Raw genomic sequence first — 22,987 nt, forward strand, 5'->3', positions numbered from 1 at the left:
GCTCCATCCGCCGTCCTCCGCACCCACATCCCCCCGCCTCAAAGCCCCCCTCTCTTCGAGCAGTCCCCCCCACACACACCGGGATTTTCCGAGTCCCCTCCGCCGCCCGTCAGCATTCCGAGGGGTCTGTAAGGCTGTCTGTGGAGTAACGGGCTCCTCTCTGAGAGGGCAGTGTTTCTCCTGCCGGCAGCAGGATCCCGAGAGGAGGGACGCAGACTCCAACCACCCCCGGGAGCACAGACGCACAAAGGGCTCCTCTGATCCCGCGGGCATCTGGGCTTCCCTCATTAGCACATTAAAGCTACTCTGTCCCTTCCCTCTGAGCCGCTCTGTCCGTCCGCTGCCCGCCTCTGAGGAGCCTTTTAGGTCCACGCTCATTTTGAAACCTCCCGGGTTCAAGAGGCACTAACCCCTTTCCCGAAGCCTGTCAAACTCTCCTTCACAAGCCGCAGGGACCGCGGAGCCCCGTCTCTCCGGACGGTGCAATTAGAAAGCGGAGCATATGCCTCGTGTCAGCTCAGCCTGTCCCAGAAGAGGATCTCTTTAAAATCACACATATAGCACAACAAATACCAACAATTAAATATATCTAGCTTAAAAAAAAAAAAACAGAACACAGTAGCAGACGTGTCTTATTAACAGATCGGAGCGTTTCTACGTTTCAATTCACACTCTGACACGGCAGGGAGAGAAAACGATGTTGCCAAAGCAGTGAGTTTGCAGAGAAGCAAGGAAGCAGGTCGGCATTCACTACAGGCGAAGGCAGCGCAGAGCCACGGAAACCCAGGCTCTCTTTTTAATTTTGTGACCAGGATAACGACGGTATAGTGCTGGGCAGTTTCGCCCCTCCCAGATATTCCATTTGAGAATACCGAAAATCCTGCAGGAAATAGAAGGTTGGGATTATTTTAGCCTGTTTATAAAAGAGAAAAGTGAGACCCTCAAAAGTTAAGTAACTTGTATGGGACAGAGAACACATCACATTCTAAAGTCGCCAGACAAAATCTCTAAGTGACCTTTAATTCCCTCCTCTCCCTCTCACACCCCACTCCCTAATATAACAGGTCCGGAGTCCTACAGAGCTTCCTCAGAATGCCTGCATACTTCCCAGGCTTCTGAATAGCCCCACCTCTTCAAAGCTGAATTCCCAGATGGTTCTTGATTGCCCCTGGGGCCTAGATCTGGTTCAAGGGAGACTAAATAACATCAGCTTCTTTCTGCCCATTAAGCACCCCCACCCCCACCACCACGAATGCCACATAAGCACAATCCTGCTATACTTGCTTCCTAAGTTTCCTTTCATACTCTTCAAAATGATTATTTCCCACTTCTCTCTTTACAAAGGTTCTACATCCCTTTCCCAACACCAGCACCTCCCTTCTCAATTGGTATCCTTGCCTCAGAGTTCGCTGAAAAAGAGTGACCTGACAGTAATTTCCTTTATTCCCACCACCAAATCTGCTAAATCACCTTTATACCCACATTCCCTGCCTTCCGTCCGATGTCCTGGCTCCTAGCCAGGCCAAACTCTCCCCCCCCCCCCCGGGTGCTATGGATCCCACCACCTTGAGCCTTCTCAAAGACTTCCCTCCTTTTATCCGACTCTTTGCTGCATATGCATTTCTCCCTCTTCTCATCAGCACACAGACCTGTTATACTATCTCTTGTATCAAAAGGTTCTCCTTCACTCTGTTCCTCATTAGGGCAAAACTTCCCAAAAGTCATGTTCTGACCCCCTCACTTCCCATTCCCTCCTGAAACTATTCCATCCAGGCATCCTTCCACTTTACTCCTCTGAGCCTGTGTTCATCATGCTCCCAGGGTTCTCCCATTCTCCAGCTGTCATTTGATCTTCCCACAAGACATCTCAAAGTAAACCTGTCAGAAGGAAACTCTTGACTGTTCTACTTACAAATGTGTTCCTCTCCCAATCTTGCCCACCTTAGTACATGGCATTGTCATTCACCAATTGCTCAAGCTCAGAAAACCTAAAAACGTTTCTTTATTCCTCTCCCTCATCAAATCACTCATTCAGTTCCAAGGGTTCTACCTCCCAACACAAACCATTTCCATATGCAACCATTTCTTTCCACCTCCACTGTTACTCTTCAGTCCAAGCCTCCAACATCTCTTTCCTACAGTGGCCACCTCCCTCCCCTGCAATCCATTCTTCAACAGCAGCCAGAGTGATCTTTTCAGAACATTAACCTCCTTAAAACCTTCCAGATGCTCCTCACCATACTAAGAATAAAACCCAAGCTCTTCTCCCTGCCTATGGGGGCCCTCAAAGTTCTGGTGCCTGTCTCCCTCTCTGACCCCTCCCCTTCCACTGTCCCCTGCTTGCTGCGTTCCAGCCTCCCTTTCTTTCAGTTCATTAAGCTCTGCTTGCCCCATCTTTGTATCTCTGCCTAGAATACCCTTCCTCCTGACCACTGAAATTAAAGACTCACCCATTACCTCTCTGTTACATCACTCACCTTAATTCTCTATGTGGTATTTGCCATTATTGGATATCTTTTGGGTGCATTTCTTTGTTTATCGCCTGTCCCTACTAGTATATGGGCTCCATTCCTGCACTATCCCCAGTGTCTAGATTGTGCCTCTCACCTGAATCAGCAATTATTTGTTAAATGCTTTAATGACTCCTAATCTCTGCTTCTCAGAGCTTGGGGTGAAGTCCTACCAGGGGTCTGGACTTCATGCCGGGCCCCCAAGTAGCCTTGACCCGCCTTTCTGTAATTCAGACCCAGCATCTGCTCTCCTTATCTACCTGATACCTGTAGCACCCTTCACCCATCCCACTTATGGCCCATTCCACAGATCTAGGCTGCTGACCTGTACCCTTTCTCAGTTCCAAACAGTTTCCCTGCCTAACATGCCAGAAGGTTCTTTTAAGGTGGAAGCCCCAGCCAAACTCCAGGCTATTTAGCTGAGGCCTCGACACTTAAATATAGCTATTGTCAGAACTGCTGTGCTGCCTCCATGCCAGCAGCTGGGAATTTACAGATTTCCAGGGCTATGAATGGCACCAGCCTAATTCATGAATCTGCATTTAGATGCATATCCAAAATCAAAACTGTTCTCAACTGAACATTAAGGTGGGATGACTGCTTCTCTGTGGTAAATGAGCAGCTGCTTTTCAATTCATTGCAGACAATATTTTTGAAAAATATAATAAAAATCAATTACTAGAAAAATGAAATGGGAGAAAACAAAAACTTACAAAAACATGAGGCCCGAATTTTTAATATTAGCAAAAGACATACAATATTCTGTTAAATTTCTATGGACATTCCTAAATGCTTACTCTCCGTTTCTGTTCCTGTCACAGCCTGCTCACTCAGCGTACGGATCAGCACAGGTCTGCAGACCTCGCTCTTAATCAAGTACCTGGTTGCTGCCTCCCGGACATCTCAGTAGCTCATGCAGCACCTTAACCCCTTTTTGCCGTGGTGAGCAGCTTCTAAATAACCTTCCAACAAACAAGTATTGGACACCCCATATGTTTCAGGTGTAACTGGGTGCTTTCCCAAATATAATATAATCTTCCTCTTCCTGGCCCTGACCCTGGTCCTGATTCTGTTTGAATCACAGCACCTTCCTCTCCACCCTGACTGCTTCCACCCCATTTAGGCAGCAGCTTCATAACTGTAGTAGCCTCCTAACTGATCCCCCAAAATCCAGTCCCTCCTCATTCCAACTACCCTATAAATTCTGCCCAGCAAATCATCTTCAGGCATATTTCCTATCATATGATTTCTCTACTCAATAAACTGTACTGATAATAAATGAAGTCTAACTCCTAATCCCCATCTATTTCATTCCATTGCCCTTTATCCCTACACATCCTATGATAGTGTTAAACTGGGCACTCAAACCCCTCCTCCCACCTCCGGCCTCCATATCAGGTTCATTCTTTCTCTCACTCCCCCACCTGTAGTTCTTATCCCACCCATCTTTCCATGCCAAGGACAAATGTCATTCCCCATCCCTTCCAGTCCGTCTCCAGCCAGGTATGGGCTCTCCCTTCTCTGTAGTCTTATAAAAGCACTTGGCTGCATGACCATGCAAAATGGTTTCCCCACCTATAAAAGAATGACAATAAAAACTTTTGTTATTATGACCATGGCATATAAGATAATGTTTTATAACATAAATTTGTGTTTTATAACATTTTATAATGTAAAATTCAAGAATCTGGGCTACTGTCTAAAAGCTCATTTTAACCCAAACACTCTCGTTAGGCTTGAAAATCTAATCCCTTTTGAAAGGTGGTATATGTTATCTTCATCTTTACTTTATTTAAATTACCCCTTGACAGATTTTATTGAATAAGTACATCAGAAGCAGATGCAGATGCATCATCAAGGGATGCCTAGAAGCCAGCCCAGCCCATGACTGTGATTCAGCAATGCCCAACCCATAGTAGATTCTCAATACATTCATTGAATGAATGAAGGAAGGAAGGAAGGAATGAGGGAAGGAGGGCACCAGAAGAGTATTTGTCTTATACAATAGATCAGAGCACTTTGTGTTTTCTCAAAGTCAGAGATTTTAGGAATTATAGCTCTGCCACTCTAAATCTGGATAGAATTGGCATAAATTGATTTTAAAAAATCTGTTTTGTGCTTATTCAGTCATAGCAGGCTTCCCTATTTGTTTAAAATGGTATGATTGGTGGCTTAAAATCTCAGAAGTTACAAATGGTAGTTAAAGTATTTTTTAAGTCATCACAGAATCACATAGGTCTTAATGGGAAGGGGAGGGAAAAGGAATATTGTTTTAGCCTTTTATCTTGTATAAAACAGTAATTATTTTTGAGAGAAAGCTCAAAATTTAAATTCAATAGAAAACAATTCTTTAAAATTTTAAATGATAGTATACTTAAACTAATTCCACTCATGTTGCCACTAATTGAGATGTGACTTTTTTAAGAAAATACTTTCCAAGGGATATTTATTTTCATTGTTTTCCTTGACATTTCCTATGAAATTTCTTCATAAATATTGTATATTCAAGTAGTCCCTGTAAAAGTCAAAATGTCAGAATGAGAACTTTATATGGATTGCATATTGAACAACTTATTTATACGATTCCAGTGTCTAGGCTTTTGGAAGCACCCAGTTAGACATTAGAATAAAAATTCAGATTACAGATTATGATTCACTCCAAATAGCAGTACACATGTCAAAACCCCCAGTTAGATTTGGAGATCCTTCAGGCCAAGAATGATGTTTCTAATGTTTGTGTCTTCTAGAAGAGAGCTCAGCACACAGTAAGTACTTAAGAAAATGAAAGCATACCTGTATCTGTTCATGCCACTGACAAGAAATACACCAAATATTTATAGGTTTGTTTCCCATGTGCCAACCAGGGTTTACCTTCCTAAGTATACTTCTTTAGAAACATAATCAAGAATTGATGTATTTGCACCATGTACAGGGAATGCGCATTGGCCTGAACTCAAATGAATGAGGAAGCTAAACTAAAACCTAGTGGTGTTTCTTCCACATTCTGCATTCTACATTTATGAGAAATGGCAACTAAATAATAAATAAGCTCTTGCATTAAGAAACTTTAGAACTATGTGGGCAGCCAGCCCAGTTTCCTATACCCTCTACATCTACAGCCACATACAATAAAAATAGGCTTCTATTATGATGGTCCTGAGGCACTGAAGGATCTCAAAAATAGTAAAAGGTCCAAACAAATTACAAGAAGACCTATCTATTTTATTGCATGTTAATTTATTGGAAATGTATCATCTTTATCCAAATTAAACCAAATATTCCTTTAATATGAACATTTATTTTCTCCAAGCATTGGTCATAAATAGAAACATACCAGATGTCCTTTTATTTGTTTCATTTTTTCCTTTTAGTTAAAAATAAAGGCATCCTTCAGACATTATTTACTACATATCTTAGAAATGTCTGCTTTTAATCACACCATCCAGTTCCAATTGGAATATTTTATATCAATTATCCTCATTACTCACTTATCTTCACCTTTTAATTTTGACATTTGTTAGGAGAGGCAGCGTCAGGAAAAGTCTCACTATCAATTTCTAAATAAAACTTTTCTTACTTGATAAGAAAGGATCAACTAAATTATAATCTGTCTAGATCAACTAGATTGAATATCTAATTGAGGAATAATCCTGTTCCTTGGCAGCTATTCTGCTGGTTCTCCATGTACCATCCATTTTATTTAATGTCTTAGGAAAGACATTAAATGCTTCCTTAATGCTCCTTGGTTTAGAATTCAAAAAAAATCTAATTGGAAATTGGAAATCGGTTGGTTCCAAATCAAATGAATCCCAGGGTCACTAGTCCTTCCATTCTAGTGATTGAACACACCCACTGCAAAAGGCACAAAAAGGAAGAAACCCCTTTATAACTTGAGACAACTCAATGTGTTTCTTGTTGGGAAGAAAGTGTATTAAAACTAGAAATGCAAGATTATTTTGTCAAGAATTGAAAATAACATTCAAGAGGAAAAAGGTAAATAAAGCACACATATGCAAAAACCCAAAACAAAGTACCACTCGTTTTTTCAAAAGCATGTCTTCAAATGACCATTTTAGAGGAGAAAATCTTCAGACACTTTACTATATAGATCAGTATCTAGACTCATATGTTTCTAAGAAATCTACCTGTATCAGCAGTTTCTGAGAGAGGGTCATCAACAGTTTTTCCTTGAAGTATTTCTTTTTTGTCACATCTTGCTTGCCTGTGACACAGTAATAAATACTATACCACACCAAGGAACAAGTGAAGAAGAGTTTGCCATAATTTTCTCCTTGTTTGAGCCAATGCATTATTCAAAATCTTTGGAAATTAAAGAAATAATAATTACCCCAGCATTTAAATCATCCTGAATGTTTTACATCCCATTTCCAAAATAACTTGGAATAGGATGAGGGAAGAATGTGAAATACCCCATTAACTGGTTTAAAAAATTATCTATGATTGTATGGTATGTGAATATATCTCAATAAAATTGCATTCAAAATTATCTGACACCTCCTCTTTTACCAAAGTCTTGGATACTATTATATCCATATCCAATTGCTTTAAAGAAAATGAGTAGTCGATCAGTGAGTTGCCCCAATTCTCAAGTACAAAATTCAGCAACCCAGTTCTTAAAAGCCTTTAAAGTATGGGGAAAGGACATGGAGCTATGTGAAGGAAATAAAATGATGCAGGATATGTAAGGCTGATTTTATTAAGATAACCACATTTTTATCCTAAACTCCATGAGAGCAAGTACTTTTAATTAATTATTAATCAATACTTCTCTCTTTATTCCTCAGTAGATAGGATATAGATAACGTATGCATAGGTAGCTACAAGGTTGACAGGTAGCTGTTGTGATAGGCTGTGACTAAAGGGAGGCAGTTGACAAGCTAAGCCTGAGTTGCACAGTCTAACACTCCTCGACCCACTGCACCAACCTTTCAGTCCTATCCCTCTGCCTCAATGGAGTGCAGAGAGCTGACTGATGCAGTGACCCCATTGGGTCATCAGAGAGACTCCCCCCAGGAAGTTCACAGCAATAAAATACTCTAAACTTATATTTGTATCCCAAAAGTTGGAAGGATATTTTTTATTTAGCTCTTGCTTTGGAATTTGCAACCAGTTTCTGCTAGCAGCTAAGCTGCTTCATATTGGGGAGGAGATGAAAAGAAACAGTGGGAGCCCAGAAGATAAGTGGATAGGGCACAGCCGGTGAAGAAACGGAGGTGTTAAGGCGAGAGGAGGTGGAAAAGAAGGAGAAAAAGAAGGAAAAAGTGAGCAGATCTTAACTTTTTAGAAAATGACCAAAAATGCTTAGGATTAGACCCCAATGGTCCTGCCATGTAGACTTTCCTAACTCCCAGAGGGGAGCCACACCTAAGCACCGTCACAGCATCTCTAAAATTCCACTCTGCCCACACTCTTGCTTTTACTCAGTAGCCCCTACTAATGCAATCTTCTGTCGACAATTACAGCACAAAAGCCAAGCCAATCAGCATGCCAAAAAAATTATTCCATTGAGAATTCTTAATGCATTCTGATTTTTGCTATGTTCTTACTAAATATGTTGTTTCTCAAAAGAAATATTTTCTTCTTCTTGTTTAAGGATAAAGAAAAGTAATTTACTGCATACAAAATATATTACAAATTCTGAACTTTGGAAGACAAATAAGTGATTTTAGTTTAAGTCTGAAAGCTATAACCCAGGATTCCATTCATAGATGTGCCTGTGATTAAATGTCATTAACTTAACCTTTCAGCCTAAATTCCTCCTCTATAAATTAGGAATTGTACAACTCATGCCACAGGTCAAAGAAGGCTTAGTAAAACACCAAGCTCTACCCATGATATACCCTGATTTCACTTTATTTGCCAATGTTGCTGCCACAGACCCACAATCATCTTAGGCAACAAAAATGAATTGATAAATGAGTCTGTGTGGAGCTTTATGCTTTCCCAGGTATGTTTTTCAGCATTACTTATCAAATTCTCAAAACCATTGCAAGGGAGGTAAGACAAGCATCATAAAACACTTTTCCAAGTGAAGAAACCAAGACCCAAGGAAATGATGGGCCAGATCACATGGTAGTGGCAGAGGAATGGTAACAGCCTAAAACCCCTTACTCCTAGCTCAGCTATGGTGATTCTGGACTCTAAGATTCATTACATGTCAAGGAATAACCTGCACAAAGTTTTAACCTCAATAAAAACTTACAGTTAGGCAACAATAAGTGAACTATTGCATACGAGTTTCCTAGTTTGATGAGAGCATTAAAAATTAAAAAATAGGGGGAGGCAGGGCAAGATGGCAGACTGGTGAGCTGTAAGTTTTAGTTACTCCTCCAGGAAAGTAGGTAAAAAGCCAGGAACTGCGTGGACTGGACACCACAGACCAATCTGTCTTTGGGCATACTTCATACAACACTCATGAAAATGTCGAACTGCTGAGATCAGCGAAATCTGTAAGTTTTTGCGGCCAGGGGACCCGCGCCCCTCCCTGCCAGGCTCAGTCCCATGGGAGGAGGGGCTGCCAGCTCCGAGAAGGAGAAGGGAGAACTGCAGTGGTAGCCCTTCTCGGAAACTCATTCTACTGATCCAGACTCCAACAATAGATAGACTGAGACCAGACACCAGAGAATCTGAGAGCTGCCAGCCCAGCAGAGAGGAGACAGGCATAGAAAAAAAAAAAAAAATAACACGAAAAACTCCAAAATAAAAGCAGAGGATTTTTGGAGTTCTGGTGAACACAGAAAGGGGAAGGGCGGAGCTCAGGCCTTGAGGCGCATATGCAAATCCCGAAGAAAAGCTGATCTCTCTGCCCTGTGGACCTTTCCTTAATGGCCCTGGTTGCTTTGTCTATTAGCATTTCAATAACCCATTAGATCTCTGAGGAGGGCCCTTTTTTTTTTTTTTTTTTTTTTTAATCCTTTTTTCCTTTTCTAAAACAATTACTCTAAGAAGCCCAATACAGAAAGCTTCAAAGAATTGCAATTTGGGCAGGTCAAATCAAGAGCAGAACTAAGAGAGCTCTGAGACAAAAGGCAATAATCCAGTGGCTGAGAAAATTCACTAAACACCACAACTTCCCAAGAAAAGGGGGGTGTCCGCCCACAGCCACCATCCTGGTGGACAGGAAACACTCCTGCCCATCGCCAGCCCCATAGCCCAGAACTGCCCCAGACAACTCAGTGTGACGGAAGTGCTTCAAATAACAGGCACACACCACAAAACTGGGCGTGGACATTAGCCTTCCCTGCAACCTCAACTGATTGTCCCAGAGCTGGGAAGGTGGAGCAGTGTGAATTAACAAAGCCCCATTCAGCCATCATTTGAGCAGACTGGGAGCCTCCCTACACAGCCCAGCAGCCCAGAACTGCCCTGGGGGGACGGCACTCACCTGTGACATAGCACAGTCATCCCTCAACAGAGGACCCGGGGTGCACGGCCTGGAAGAGGGGCCCACTTGCAAGTCTCAGGAGCCATACGCCAATACCAAAGACTTGTGGGTCAGTGGCAGAGACAAACTGTGGCAGGACTGAACTGAAGGATTAGACTATTGCAGCAGCTTTAAAACTCTAGGATCATCAGGGAGATTTGATTGTTAGGGCCACCCCCCCTCCCCGACTGCCCAGAAACACGCCCCACATACAGGGCAGGCAACACCAACTACACACGCAAGCTTGGTACACCAACTGGGCCCCACAAGACTCACTCCCCCACTCACCAAAAAGGCTAAGCAGGGGAGAACTGGCTTGTGGAGAACAGGTGGCTCGTGGACGCCACCTGCTGGTTAGTTAGAGAAAGTGTACTCCACGAAGCTGTAGATCTGATAAATTAGAGATAAGGACTTCAATAGGTCTACAAACCCTAAAAGAACCCTATCAAGTTCAGCAAATGCCAAGAGGCCAAAAACAACAGAAAATTATAAAGCATATGAAAAAAAACAGATGATATGGATAACCCAAGCCCAAGCACCCAAATCAAAAGACCAGAAGAGACACAGCACCTAGAGCAGCTACTCAAAGAACTAAAGATGAACAATGAGACCATAGTACGGGATATGAAGGAAATCAAGAAGACTCTAGAAGAGCATAAAGAAGACATTGCAAGACTAAATAAAAAAATGGATGATCTTATGGAAATTAAAGAAACTGTTGACCAAATTAAAAAGATTCTGGACACTCATAGTACAAGACTAGAGGAAGTTGAACAACGAATCAGTGACCTGGAAGATGACAGAATGGAAAATGAAAGCATAAAAGAAAGAATGGGGAAAAAAATAGAAAAAATCGAAATGGACCTCAGGGATATGATAGATAACATGAAACGTCCAAATATAAGACTCATTGGTGTCCCAGAAGGGGAAGAAAAGGGTAAAGGTCTAGGAAGAGTATTCAAAGAAATTGTTGGGGAAAACTTCCCAAATCTTCTAAACAACATAAATACACAAATCATAAATGCTCAGCGAACTCCAAATAGAATAAATCCAAATAAACCCACTCCGAGACATATACTGATCACACTATCAAACACAGAAGAGAAGCAGCAAGTTCTGAAAGCAGCAAGAGAAAAGCAATTCACCACATACAAAGGAAACAGCATAAGACTAAGTAGTGACTACTCAGCAGCCACCATGCAGGCAAGAAGGCAGTGGCACGATATATTTAAAATTCTGAGTGAGAAAAATTTCCAGCCAAGAATACTTTATCCAGCAAAGCTCTCCTTCAAATTTGAGGGAGAGCTTAAATTTTTCACAGACAAAGAAATGCTGAGAGAATTTGCTAACAAGAGACCTGCCCTACTGGAGATACTCAAGGGAGCCCTACAGACAGAGAAACAAAGACAGGACAGAGAGACTTGGAGAAAGGTTCAATACTAAAGAGATTCGGTATGGGTACAATAAAGGATATTAATAGAGAGAGGGAAAAATATGGCAAACATAAACCAAAGGATAAGATGGCCGATTCAAGAAATGCCTTCACGGTTATAACGTTGAATGTAAATGGATTAAACTCCCCAATTAAAAGATATAGATTCGCAGAATGGATCAAAAAAAATGAACCATCAATATGTTGCATACAAGAGACTCATCTTAGACACAGGGACACAAAGAAACTGAAAGTGAAAGGATGGAAAAAAATATTTCATGCAAGCTACAGCCAAAAGAAAGCAGGTGTAGCAATATTAATCTCAGATAAAATAGACTTCAAATGCAGGGATGTTTTGAGAGACAAAGAAGGCCACTACGTACTAATAAAAGGGGCAATTCAGCAAGAAGAAATAACAATTGTAAATGTCTATGCACCCAACCAAGGTGCCACAAAATACATGAGAGAAACACTGGCAAAACTAAAGGAAGCAATTGATGTTTCCACAATAATTGTGGGAGACTTCAACACATCACTCTCTCCTATAGATAGATCAACCAGACAGAAGACCAATAAGGAAATTGAAAACCTAAACAATCTGATAAATGAATTAGATTTAACAGACATATACAGGACATTACATCCCAAATCACCAGGATACACATACTTTTCTAGTGCTCACGGAACTTTCTCCAGAATAGATCATATGCTGGGACATAAAACAAGCCTCAATAAATTTAAAAAGATTGAAATTATTCAAAACACATTCTCTGACCACAATGGAATACAATTAGAAGTCAATAACCATCAGAGACTTAGAAAATTCACAAATACCTGGAGGTTAAACAACACACTCCTAAACAATCAGTGGGTTAAAGAAGAAATAGCAAGAAAAATTGCTAAATATATAGAGACGAATGAAAATGAGAACACAACATACCAAAACCTATGGGATGCAGCAAAAGCAGTGCTAAGGGGGAAATTTATAGCACTAAACGCATATATTAAAAAGGAAGAAAGAGCCAAAATCAAAGAACTAATGGATCAACTGAAGAAGCTAGAAAATGAACAGCAAATCAATCCTAAACCAAGTAGAAGAAAAGAAATAACAAGGATTAAAGCAGAAATAAATGACATAGAGAACAAAAAAACAATAGAGAGGATAAATATCACCAAAAGTTGGTTCTTTGAGAAGATCAACAAGATTGACAAGCCCCTAGATAGACTGACAAAATCAAAAAGAGAGAAGACCCATATAAACAAAATAATGAATGAAAAAGGTGACATAACTGCAGATCCTGAAGAAATTAAAAAAATTATAAGAGGATATTATGAACAACTGTATGGCAACAAACTGGATAATGTAGAAGAAATGGACAATTTCCTGGAAACATATGAACAACCTAGACTGACCAGAGAAGAAATAGAAGACCTCAACCAACCCATCACAAGCAAAGAGATCCAATCAGTCATCAAAAATCTTCCCACAAATAAATGCCCAGAGCCAGATGGCTTCACAGGGGAATTCTACAAAACTTTCCAGAAAGAACTGACACCAATCTTACTCAAACTCTTTCAAAACATTGAAAAAAATGGAACACTACCTAACTCATTTTATGAAGCTAACATCAATCTAATACCAAAAACAGGCAAAGATGCTACAAAAAAGGAAAACTACCGGCCAATCTCCCTAATGAATATAGATGCAAAAATCCTCAACAAAATACTTGCAAATCGAATCCAAAGACACATTAAAAAAATCATACACCATGACCAAGTGGGGTTCATTCCAGGCATGCAAGGATGGTTCAACATAAGAAAAACAATCAATGTATTACAACACATTAACAAGTCAAAAGGGAAAAATCAATTGATCATCTCAATAGATGCTGAAAAAGCATTTGACAAAATCCAACATCCCTTTTTGATAAACACACTTCAAAAGGTAGGAATTGAAGGAAACTTCCTCAACATGATAAAGAGCATATATGAAAAACCCACAGCCAGCATAGTACTCAATGGTGAGAGACTGAAAGCCTTCCCTCTAAGATCAGGAACAAGACAAGGATGCCCGCTGTCACCACTGTTATTCAACATTGTGCTGGAAGTGCTAGCCAGGGCAATCCAGCAAGACAAAGAAATAAAAGGCATCCAAATTGGAAAAGAAGAAGTAAAACTGTCATTGTTTGCAGATGATATGATCTTATATCTAGAAAACCCTGAGAAATCAACGATACACCTACTAGAGCTAATAAACAAATTTAGCAAAGTAGCGGGATACAAGATTAATGCACATAAGCCAGTAATGTTTCTATATGCTAGAAATGAACAAACTGAAAAGACACTCAAGAAAAAGATACCATTTTCAATAGCAACTAAAAAAATCAAGTACCTAGGAATAAACTTAACCAAAGATGTAAAAGACCTATACAAAGAAAACTACATAACTCTACTAAAAGAAATAGAAGGGGACCTTAAAAGATGGAAAAATATTCCATGTTCATGGATAGGAAGGCTAAATGTCATTAAGATGTCAATTCTACCCAAACTCATCTACAGATTCAATGCAATCCCAATCAAAATTTCAACAACCTACTTTGCAGACTTGGAAAAGCTAGTTATCAAATTTATTTGGAAAGGGAAGATGCCTCGAATTGCTAAAGACACTCTAAAAAAGAAAAACAAAGTGGGAGGACTTACACTCCCTGACTTTGAAGCTTATTATAAAGCCACAGTTGCCAAAACAGCATGGTACTGGCACAAAGATAGACATATAGATCAATGGAATCGAATTGAGAATTCAGAGATAGACCCTCAGATCTATGGCCGACTGATCTTTGATAAGGCCCCCAAAGTCACCGAACTGAGCCATAATGGTCTTTTCAACAAATGGGGCTGGGAGAGTTGGATATCCATATCCAAAAGAATGAAAGAGGACCCCTACCTCACCCCCTACACAAAAATTAACTCAAAATGGACCAAAGATCTCAATATAAAAGAAAGTACCATAAAACTCCTAGAAGATAATGTAGGAAAACATCTTCAAGACCTTGTATTAGGCAGCCACTTCCTAGACTTTACACCCAAAGCACAAGCAACAAAAGAGAAAATAGATAAATGGGAACTCCTCAAGCTTAGAAGTTTCTGCACCTCAAAGGAATTTCTCAAAAAGGTAAAGAGGCAGCCAACTCAATGGGAAAAAATTTTTGGAAACCATGTATCTGACAAAAGACTGATATCTTGCATATACAAAGAAATCCTACAACTCAATGACAATAGTACAGACAGCCCAATTATAAAATGGGCAAAAGATATGAAAAGACAGTTCTCTGAAGAGGAAATACAAATGGCCAAGAAACACATGAAAAAATGTTCAGCTTCACTAGCTATTAGAGAGATGCAAATTAAGACCACAATGAGATACCATCTAACACCGGTTAGAATGGCTGCCATTAAACAAACAGGAAACTACAAATGCTGGAGGGGATGTGGAGAAATTGGAACTCTTATTCATTGTTGGTGGGACTGTATAATGGTTCAGCCACTCTGGAAGTCAGTCTGGCAGTTCCTTAGAAAACTAGATATAGAGCTACCATTCGATCCAGCGATTGCACTTCTCGGTATATACCCAGAAGATCGGAAAGCAGTGACACAAACAGATATCTGCACGCCAATGTTCATAGCAGCATTATTCACAATTGCCAAGAGATGGAAACAACCCAAATGTCCTTCAACAGATGAGTGGATAAATAAAATGTGGTATATACACACGATGGAATACTACGTGGCAGTAAGAAGGAACGATCTGGTGAAACATATGACAACATGGTTGAACCTTGAAGACATAATGCTGAGCGAAATAAGCCAGGCACAAAAAGAGAAATATTATATGCTACCACTAATGTGAACTTTGAAAAATGTAAAACAAATGGTTTATAATGTAGAATGTAGGGGAACTAGCAGTAGAGAGCAATTAAGGAAGGGGGAACAATAATCCAAGAAGAACAGATAAGCTATTTAACGTTCTGGGGATGCCCAGAAATGACTATGGTCTGTTAATTTCTGATGGATATAGTAGGAACAAGTTCACAGAAAGGTTGCTATATTATGTAACTTTCTTGGGGTAAAGTAGGAACATGTTGGAAGTTAAGCAGTTATCTTAGGTTAGTTGTCTTTTTCTTACCCCCTTGTTATGGTCTCTTTGAAATGTTCTTTTATTGTATGTTTGTTTTCTTTTTAACTTTTTTTTTCCATACAGTTGATTTACAAAAGAAGGGAAAGTTAAAAAGGAAAAAAGAAAAAAAAGAAAAACAAGGAAAAAAAAAAAGATGTAGTGCCCCCTTGAGGAGCCTGTGGAGAATGCAGGGGTATTCGCCTACCCCACCTCCATGGTTGCTAACATGACCACAGACATAGGGGACTGGTGGTTTGATGGGTTGAGCCCTCTACCATAAGTTTTACCCTTGGGAAGACGGTTGCTGCAAAGGAGAGGCTAGGCCTCCCTATATTTGTGCCTAAGAGTCTCCTCCTGAATGCCTCTTTGTTGCTCAGATGTGGCCCTCTCTCTCTGGCTAAGCCAAATTGAAAGGTGAAATCACTGCCCTCCCCGCTACGTGGGATCAGACACCCAGGGGAGTGAATCTCCCTGGCAACATGGAATATGACTCCCGGGGAGGAATGTAGACCCGGCATCGTGGGACGGAGAACATCTTCTTGACCAAAAGGGGGATGTGAAAGGAAATGAAATAAGCTTCAGTGGCAGAGAGATTCCAAAACGAGCCGAGAGATCACTCTGGTGGGCACTCTTACGCACACTTTAGACAACCCTTTTTAGGTTCTAAAGAATTGGGGTAGCTGGTGGTGGATACCTGAAACTATCAAACTACAACCCAGAAGCCATGAATCTCGAAGACAGTTGTATAAAAATGTAGCTTATGAGGGGTGACAATGGGATTGGGAAAGCCATAAGGACCAAACTCCACTTTGTCTAGTTTATGGATGGATGTGTAGAAAAGTAGGGGAAGGAAACAAACAGACAAAGGTACCCAGTGTTCTTTTTTACTTCAATTGCTCTTTTTCACTCTAATTATTATTCTTGTTATTTTTGTATATGTGCTAATGAAGGTGTCAGGGATTGATTTAGGTGATGAATGTACAACTATATAATGGTACTGTAAACAATCGAAAGTACAATTTGTTTTGTATGACTGCGTGGTATGTGAATATATCTCAATAAAATGATGATTAAAAAAAAATTAAAAAATATTTTCTGCTTTAAAATGTAAAGAGTCAATGCCAAAGCATTCATTTATACTTATAAGAAAAGAAAAAGATGCAGGTATTCATAAAGAACAGGAAACCCACGTGCTTTGTACTGAGCCAGCATCTTCTTGATTTATTCTGCTCACTATCTTTTAAATGCAATATTTGTGGAAGATGTTGTTCAGGGCTACAAATCAAAGGAAAGCAAAGGCTTGACTTTCTAAACTTATGTCTCACTGCAGCATAAATTTCTTCTTGCTTGATAATAATGGAAACACACAAGTACCTACAAGTAAGTTAATATACATTGTCTTCACAGGAGAGTCTTGAATGATTTGGGTTTTGATATAACCAAACTAAACCATAACCCCAAAATGAGAATATTTTCCAAGTCTCTATTTCTGTACATATTTTGTGCTAGCACTAGAGCTTTAAGCCCCAGACAATTCAATACGAATTTTTAGGGGAATCTGGGCTATCAAAAACCCTGCAACACAGAAACCTGTATGAACAGAACGACAGGAAGTGATACCCCTACAGATGCACCGAAAAGCACACACGCACCCAAATAAAAACACAAAATCCATTCTATGTGATTTTCCTTTAAAAAAAAAAAAAAAACGTGGCAGCTCTTCAACCATGTCAAGTTACTTAGGTGAAAGTCTCTTTTACATCACAGTCGAGTCAGAGGAACCAGGGGAGCCCCCATCTTCTCGGTAACTCGGGTCCTCCCCCTAAAACGTTCCTGTCCTTGATCGATCCACTGCGCAGATTCCAACACTGGAAGCCCCGGCGATCGGCGTTCGCCCCCTATGGCTTTAGGGGGCTCAGGAATAACCCGGCGCCTCCTTCTCACACCCTTCCCGGAATATTTTTGCACTTTGCGTGGGTCTGGTCCAGGCCTCTAGCCTCCCTTTCCCTGCTCCCAGCCGGGAAGAGTAAGAGCGGCGACGGGAGCGACAGGCAGGAGAAGTGCGTCCCCCTCCCGCCGGCAAGGGGGGTCGGAGCGGCCGGGGCCGGGAGGGCGGCAGCGCGAGGCCGGCCACTTCCACGCCATCGCCGCAGCCCGGCGACGCGCCGCCTCACTCCCAGGGTCTCCCCTCCGACCCCCGGGCGCAAAGCTGGGGTGCGAGTAAAAAAGGGAAGTGAGGCGACCCCCGTGTGAGAGGGCGTAAGTGCGTACACACACAGGACAGCTGGGTCCTCAAGACCCGCCTCTCCCCGAATTCCCGCCTAAGACCTGCAGGCAGCCCAGACGCTTCGCTGCTCCCCGCGCTGGGACAAGGCTGCCTCGGCGGGCCGGGATCCCCGCGCCCTCTTCGTCAGCGCGGGGAGCGTCGCCGCCCGCTCTCCCGCTTCTCCCCAGGCCCGACCCCGTCCCAAAGGGCCTCCGGGGCCGCCCAGGGTGGAGGAGAGCCCCGCCCGGCGCCCGCAGCCCCTGCCCCAGCGCCCTCGCCCAGCGCGCCGCCGCCACTCACCTGTTCAGCACTTTGCGGATCCTCTGGAGCACGCCGGCCCGGGAGGAGGCGGACAGGCTCCCGCCGCTGCCGCTGCCCTCAGCCGGCAGGTTCTCGATCGTGGTCACCACATGGTTCGGCGGGGCTGGCGGCGGCGGCGGCTGCAGCTGCTGCTGTGGTGGCTCGGGAGGGATCATCGCGGCGGAGGCGGCGGCGCGGAGGCTACCAGAAGGCGACCGGGCGCATCGTGCGCCGGCCCCGGGCCCGAGAACGCGCAGAGGACCCGGCCAGCGGCCGCGGCCCGGAAACGCAGGGAAATACCCGCGACTGTTGCCGCCGCGGCCGCCCAGCCCGCCACTCACTCCTCTCCAGCCCCAGGGTGCGCACCCTCGCTCCGGGGCCGCCGCTGCCGCCTCCCGCCCTGGCTCTTCCCGAGCGCCGTCCCCCGAGTCCTGGCACGCCCCGCGAAGCGGTCGCGGAGGGAGTCGCGCGGGGGCGCCGGGCGGCTGGGCGGCTGAAGGAACACCCCGCGAGGAGAGGGGATGGAGCTCCTTCTCTGCCCGACCCCAGGTCTTCTCGGGACGAGCCGCGACAGTTGTGCTGGTGACGCCTCAGCCTGTCCCCGGCTCTCTCGGAAAGCTGCCGTCTGTGTCTCACGAAGTGAGAGACCGAGAGTGAACCCGGAGAGCCGGGCGGGGGCACCGCGGCGGCGGCGGCGGCGGCGGCGGCGGCGAAGGGGGGCGAGCGCGGGGGACACACACTCCGCTCTCGCCAGAGGGCGCTCCCGAGGCCCCTTATTGCCCCCCGACCTTCTTCCCAGTCCACAAGAGGTCCACCGACTGGATTTGGGTGATTTTTTTCTTTTTTTCGGGTAGGAATGAGGATAGGTCCTCGCTCCCTAGTTGTGCGGAGGGGATTCCTCGTTCCTGCTGGAGCGCCGCAGGATTCAGTACCACCGGCCCAAACTCGAGTATCCTAAATGTTACACCTACCCACACCATAATGGGCTCTGAGGAAAAGGAAGGAGAAACAACTTCTCACAAAGAACTGATTCCGGGAACTGGGAAAAGCATATCAGACCAATTCAGAACGTCTCTGTTCAGGGAAATGTAATCGTGTGAAAGGAACATAGGCAGATTTGAGTTCCAATTGCGCCTCTGAAACTTACCAGCAGAGGGATTCCAAGCAATTTACTTAAATTCCGGGACACTTTCTCCACTGTGCCACAAGGCTACTTGCTGTTGTAAGAGTTAATGAAGTGAATCTCCCAGCAGAGGGGGTTGACATCTCCTTCAGTGATGCCTATGCCTGGAGGACCACCGCCCCCAAAAGGGAAAACCCTTGTTAAGAGTCTTAGACCTGGACCAGACGATATTTTTACCAAAGGAAACTGACTCGCGCTCCGAGGAATCTCCCATATCTTTTGCTCCAGATCACAATTAATAATTGACTCTTGAAGAGACATATTTTTTTCACATTTTCCTTTATCTAGATTGCCTGGATAGGGATCTTACAGTGAAATATGATGTGCATTTTTATTGTTCTGTTTCAGCAATGTGTGGAATTATTTGCCCTGAATATGTTTTCATAGGTAACTTTGTTTACACAAAGATATGCAAATACAGCCACTGAATCCACATAGACTGGAAATGAGCAAATAAGAATAGTTGTGATAGGATTTGCCACAGAAAGGAGGTTTGGGAGAAAATAACATTGAGAAAAGGAATGGACCATGTCTGATCAAAAGGGGGGGGGGTATGGGAATCAAAAGAAGATAAGATTCATTGTTTAGTTCAGAAGTAAGCTCCCGTCCCCTTCTACAATATAAGGATTCCTTATATACTTTTTTTAATCATCAAAAACCTGACAAACTAGGTATCCAGAAAATCTCTTTAATCTCTATTTCAATTTATGTAAAACCTGGTTACTATCTGAAATATCCCTGAGGTCTTTTTCTGCAAGAATTAATCCAAATTAGAACATTTTCTGTTTTGTAATTGATATGTCCCATTCTTTCTTTAAAAACATTTATTCTCAAGTTTTTCCACCTCAAGAGTTGCCAAGGACGCTCAAAAGAATTGTTACAAAGAGGACGAAGGCTTGTAACCTCAAGGGCATTAAAATTCCAACAGTTCACAATGAATTTGCCCTTGGTGGACCCACCAAATGTAGAAGAACTAAAAATGCACTTCAGCTGAACCTGGCAGCAAATCATGGTAGGAGTCTCTCTATTAAAACAACATTCGTAGTAATTTCAGGTGTATGCCTTGAATGATTGGTTGCTGCAGTGCCTTCTACCTTTGCATTTGGCTTGCTTCCCTTGGAATGTTTTTGGAATTCCTGTGCTGCTGCAAATGCCCAGTGGCCCTTATTCCTTCCTTCTGTCATTCTCTTAACCTTTTTCTTTTTCTCTAAGTTTCATTGAATCTACTCAACATGCACCACGAAACGTATGGCACCTAGAATAATCAACTTCAGAGTTTTGATTCACATAATTGAACTCATACAAGAAAGCAGAAATCAAAACTTGTGGGAAATTTGTGGGTGGGAGAAGGAAAGATGAGTAGACAGGCAGGTCTTTAAATTTATATCCAAGAAATGGATAAAAGATTGGGAGATCAAAGTGCAGTACTTCAGTGAGCATCCCTCATCAATAAAGAATGTCTGTAGATGGCATTAGTGATATTAAAAATAAGCACAAAGCAGGGAAACACACAATAGACAGCAGGCCTCAAAGACTGTTCATACCTCTTACATACCTTTTCTGTTTATTTATATAATTTTTTTGTTTTGTTTTGTGTTTTCCAAGCATTCTTTTGGGAGAAACAGAGAGTACTGTTTGTAATTTGTAAATGATCTTTCCTGCTATGAAAAATGGATAGTTAGAGAAGATTAGCATTGTTAGTTGTTGATAAGGCCTAATTTTGCTGGGCCAGACTACGTTTTGATAGATTTAAATTTTCCAAGCATGATTTGCAAAGTATTCTATTCCCAAAAGCATAGAAAATCTCTTTCCACAGAGAGCTTTCCATAGTCAGTAGAGGCACTAATTCAGTAGTATCAGTTTCCTTTAAATGGGTCAAGATTATTTCAGTATCCCAAGACATTAACAAAAAAATCTGTGGATAATGCCTCAGAAACTCGCACTATTTCAAATACAATAAGTTACCAATTATCTGTGAAAAGGAGAGAAAGACTCTCATATAAACCCAGTTAACCAATGACTTCAATATTCTCTCCCTCTAAACAGTTTTATTCACAAAAATATTGACACAAATTTTGGAGTAAAATAGTAGCGATTCATGTTGAATATTTTCACTGACTTCTCAGTGGGTATCATAGCATGTTGTAGTAGAAACTGGAATGAAAGAACTCTTAGTTCCAGTTCCAGCTCTATTATTGACTGGATGTTGCTAATCTGCAACAAAATATTAGCAAACCGAATCTGACTACATGTAGAAAGGATTATATCAACTAATATTACACACCAGATTAATAGAATAAAGGACAAAAACATACAAGCATTTGACAAAATCCAAAACCCACTCATAATAAAAAGCTCAACAGACTTAGATTAGGAGAGATTTTCCTCAGTCTCAGAGAACATCCTCCAAAGCCTGCGGTGAACGTCATACTTGAAGTGGAAAGACTGACTGTCCCCTGCCTCCTCTCCCCAGCACTCCATGGTCAGAAACAAGCCAAGAATATCCACTCTCACCACTTCATCCAACACTGTACTGGAGGGTTCTAGCAAGTGCAATCAACAAGGAAAAGAAATAAAAAGCATTCAGATAGGAAAGGAAGAAGTAAATTTAATCTGTTCACAGGTGATTTTACCCTGTATGCAAAAAGATCCTAAGAACCCACAAAAAAATCTATTAAGACAAATTAACAAGTACAGCAAGGTTACAGGATACAAGATCAATATTCAAAAGTCGATTGTTTCTATATAATAGCCAGAAGAATCTGAAAATGAAATTAAGAAAACAATTCTATTTACAGAAGCATCAAAAAGAAAAAAGTGAATATATTTAACACCACTGAATTATATTCTAGAAAGTGGCTAAAATAACTACTTTTAGGTTACCAGAATAGAACTGTACAACAAAAAGAGTAAACACTAATTTAAAAATGGCTTATAGTTAATAATATAATTATAATAGTAATGTTCATCAATTGTAACAAAGATAGAACACTATTACAAAATGTTAGTAATAGGGAAACTGTGGTAGGCACTCTGTGCTTTCTGCATGGTTCTTATGTAAACCTACAACTACTCTAATAAAATAACGTACTTAGGAATAAATTGGATAAAGGAAATGGAAGCTTTATACACTGAAAATTACAAAATATTACTGAAAGAAATTAAAGAAAATATAAAGAAAGTGATAAACATCCATATTCATGGATTGGAAATCTTGACTTAATATTGTTAAGATTGCAATACTTCCCAAATTGACCTACAGGTTCAATACAATACCTATCAAAATCTTATCAGACTGGTTTTTGCAGAAATTGACAAGCTGATTCTAAAATGCAAAATGTCTAGAAGAGTGAAAACCATTTTTCAGAATAAGAACAAATTTGGAGGACTTTCACTTCCCACATTCAAAACTTACACTCATACTACAGTTATCAAGATAGTGCAGTACTGGTGGAGGGATAGATATGTAAATCAATGGAATAAAATTGAAATTCCATAAATAAATTCTTAAATTTGTAGTCATTTAATGAATTGCCGAGACAATTCATTGGGTAAACATATCTTTTCAACAAACGGTACTGAGACAATTAGTTATCTACATACAAAAAGATGGTCATAAGACCTTGCCACAGCATACACAAAAATTAACTCAAGGCCGCAGTTCTGGGTCGGGGTCTC

The 22,987-nt window shown here is 41.7% G+C and overlaps 1 protein-coding gene across 1 annotated transcript in view; it reads right to left on the reverse strand.

The window, feature by feature from the left end:
- SLC35F1 (solute carrier family 35 member F1) overlaps positions 1-18,803 on the reverse strand; it is a 469,647-nt gene extending 450,844 nt beyond the window's left edge. The window contains exon 1 of the mRNA XM_037844150.1: positions 18,127-18,803. Within this exon, the coding sequence (XP_037700078.1) occupies positions 18,127-18,302 (176 nt within the window). The 5' untranslated portion in view covers positions 18,303-18,803. The remainder of the gene's footprint in view (positions 1-18,126) is intronic.
- Positions 18,804-22,987: the final 4,184 nt, after the last annotated feature.

The sequence above is a fragment of the Choloepus didactylus genome, chromosome 7 (assembly GCF_015220235.1).
Source record: "Choloepus didactylus isolate mChoDid1 chromosome 7, mChoDid1.pri, whole genome shotgun sequence".
NCBI classification, from domain to species: domain Eukaryota; kingdom Metazoa; phylum Chordata; class Mammalia; order Pilosa; family Megalonychidae; genus Choloepus; species Choloepus didactylus.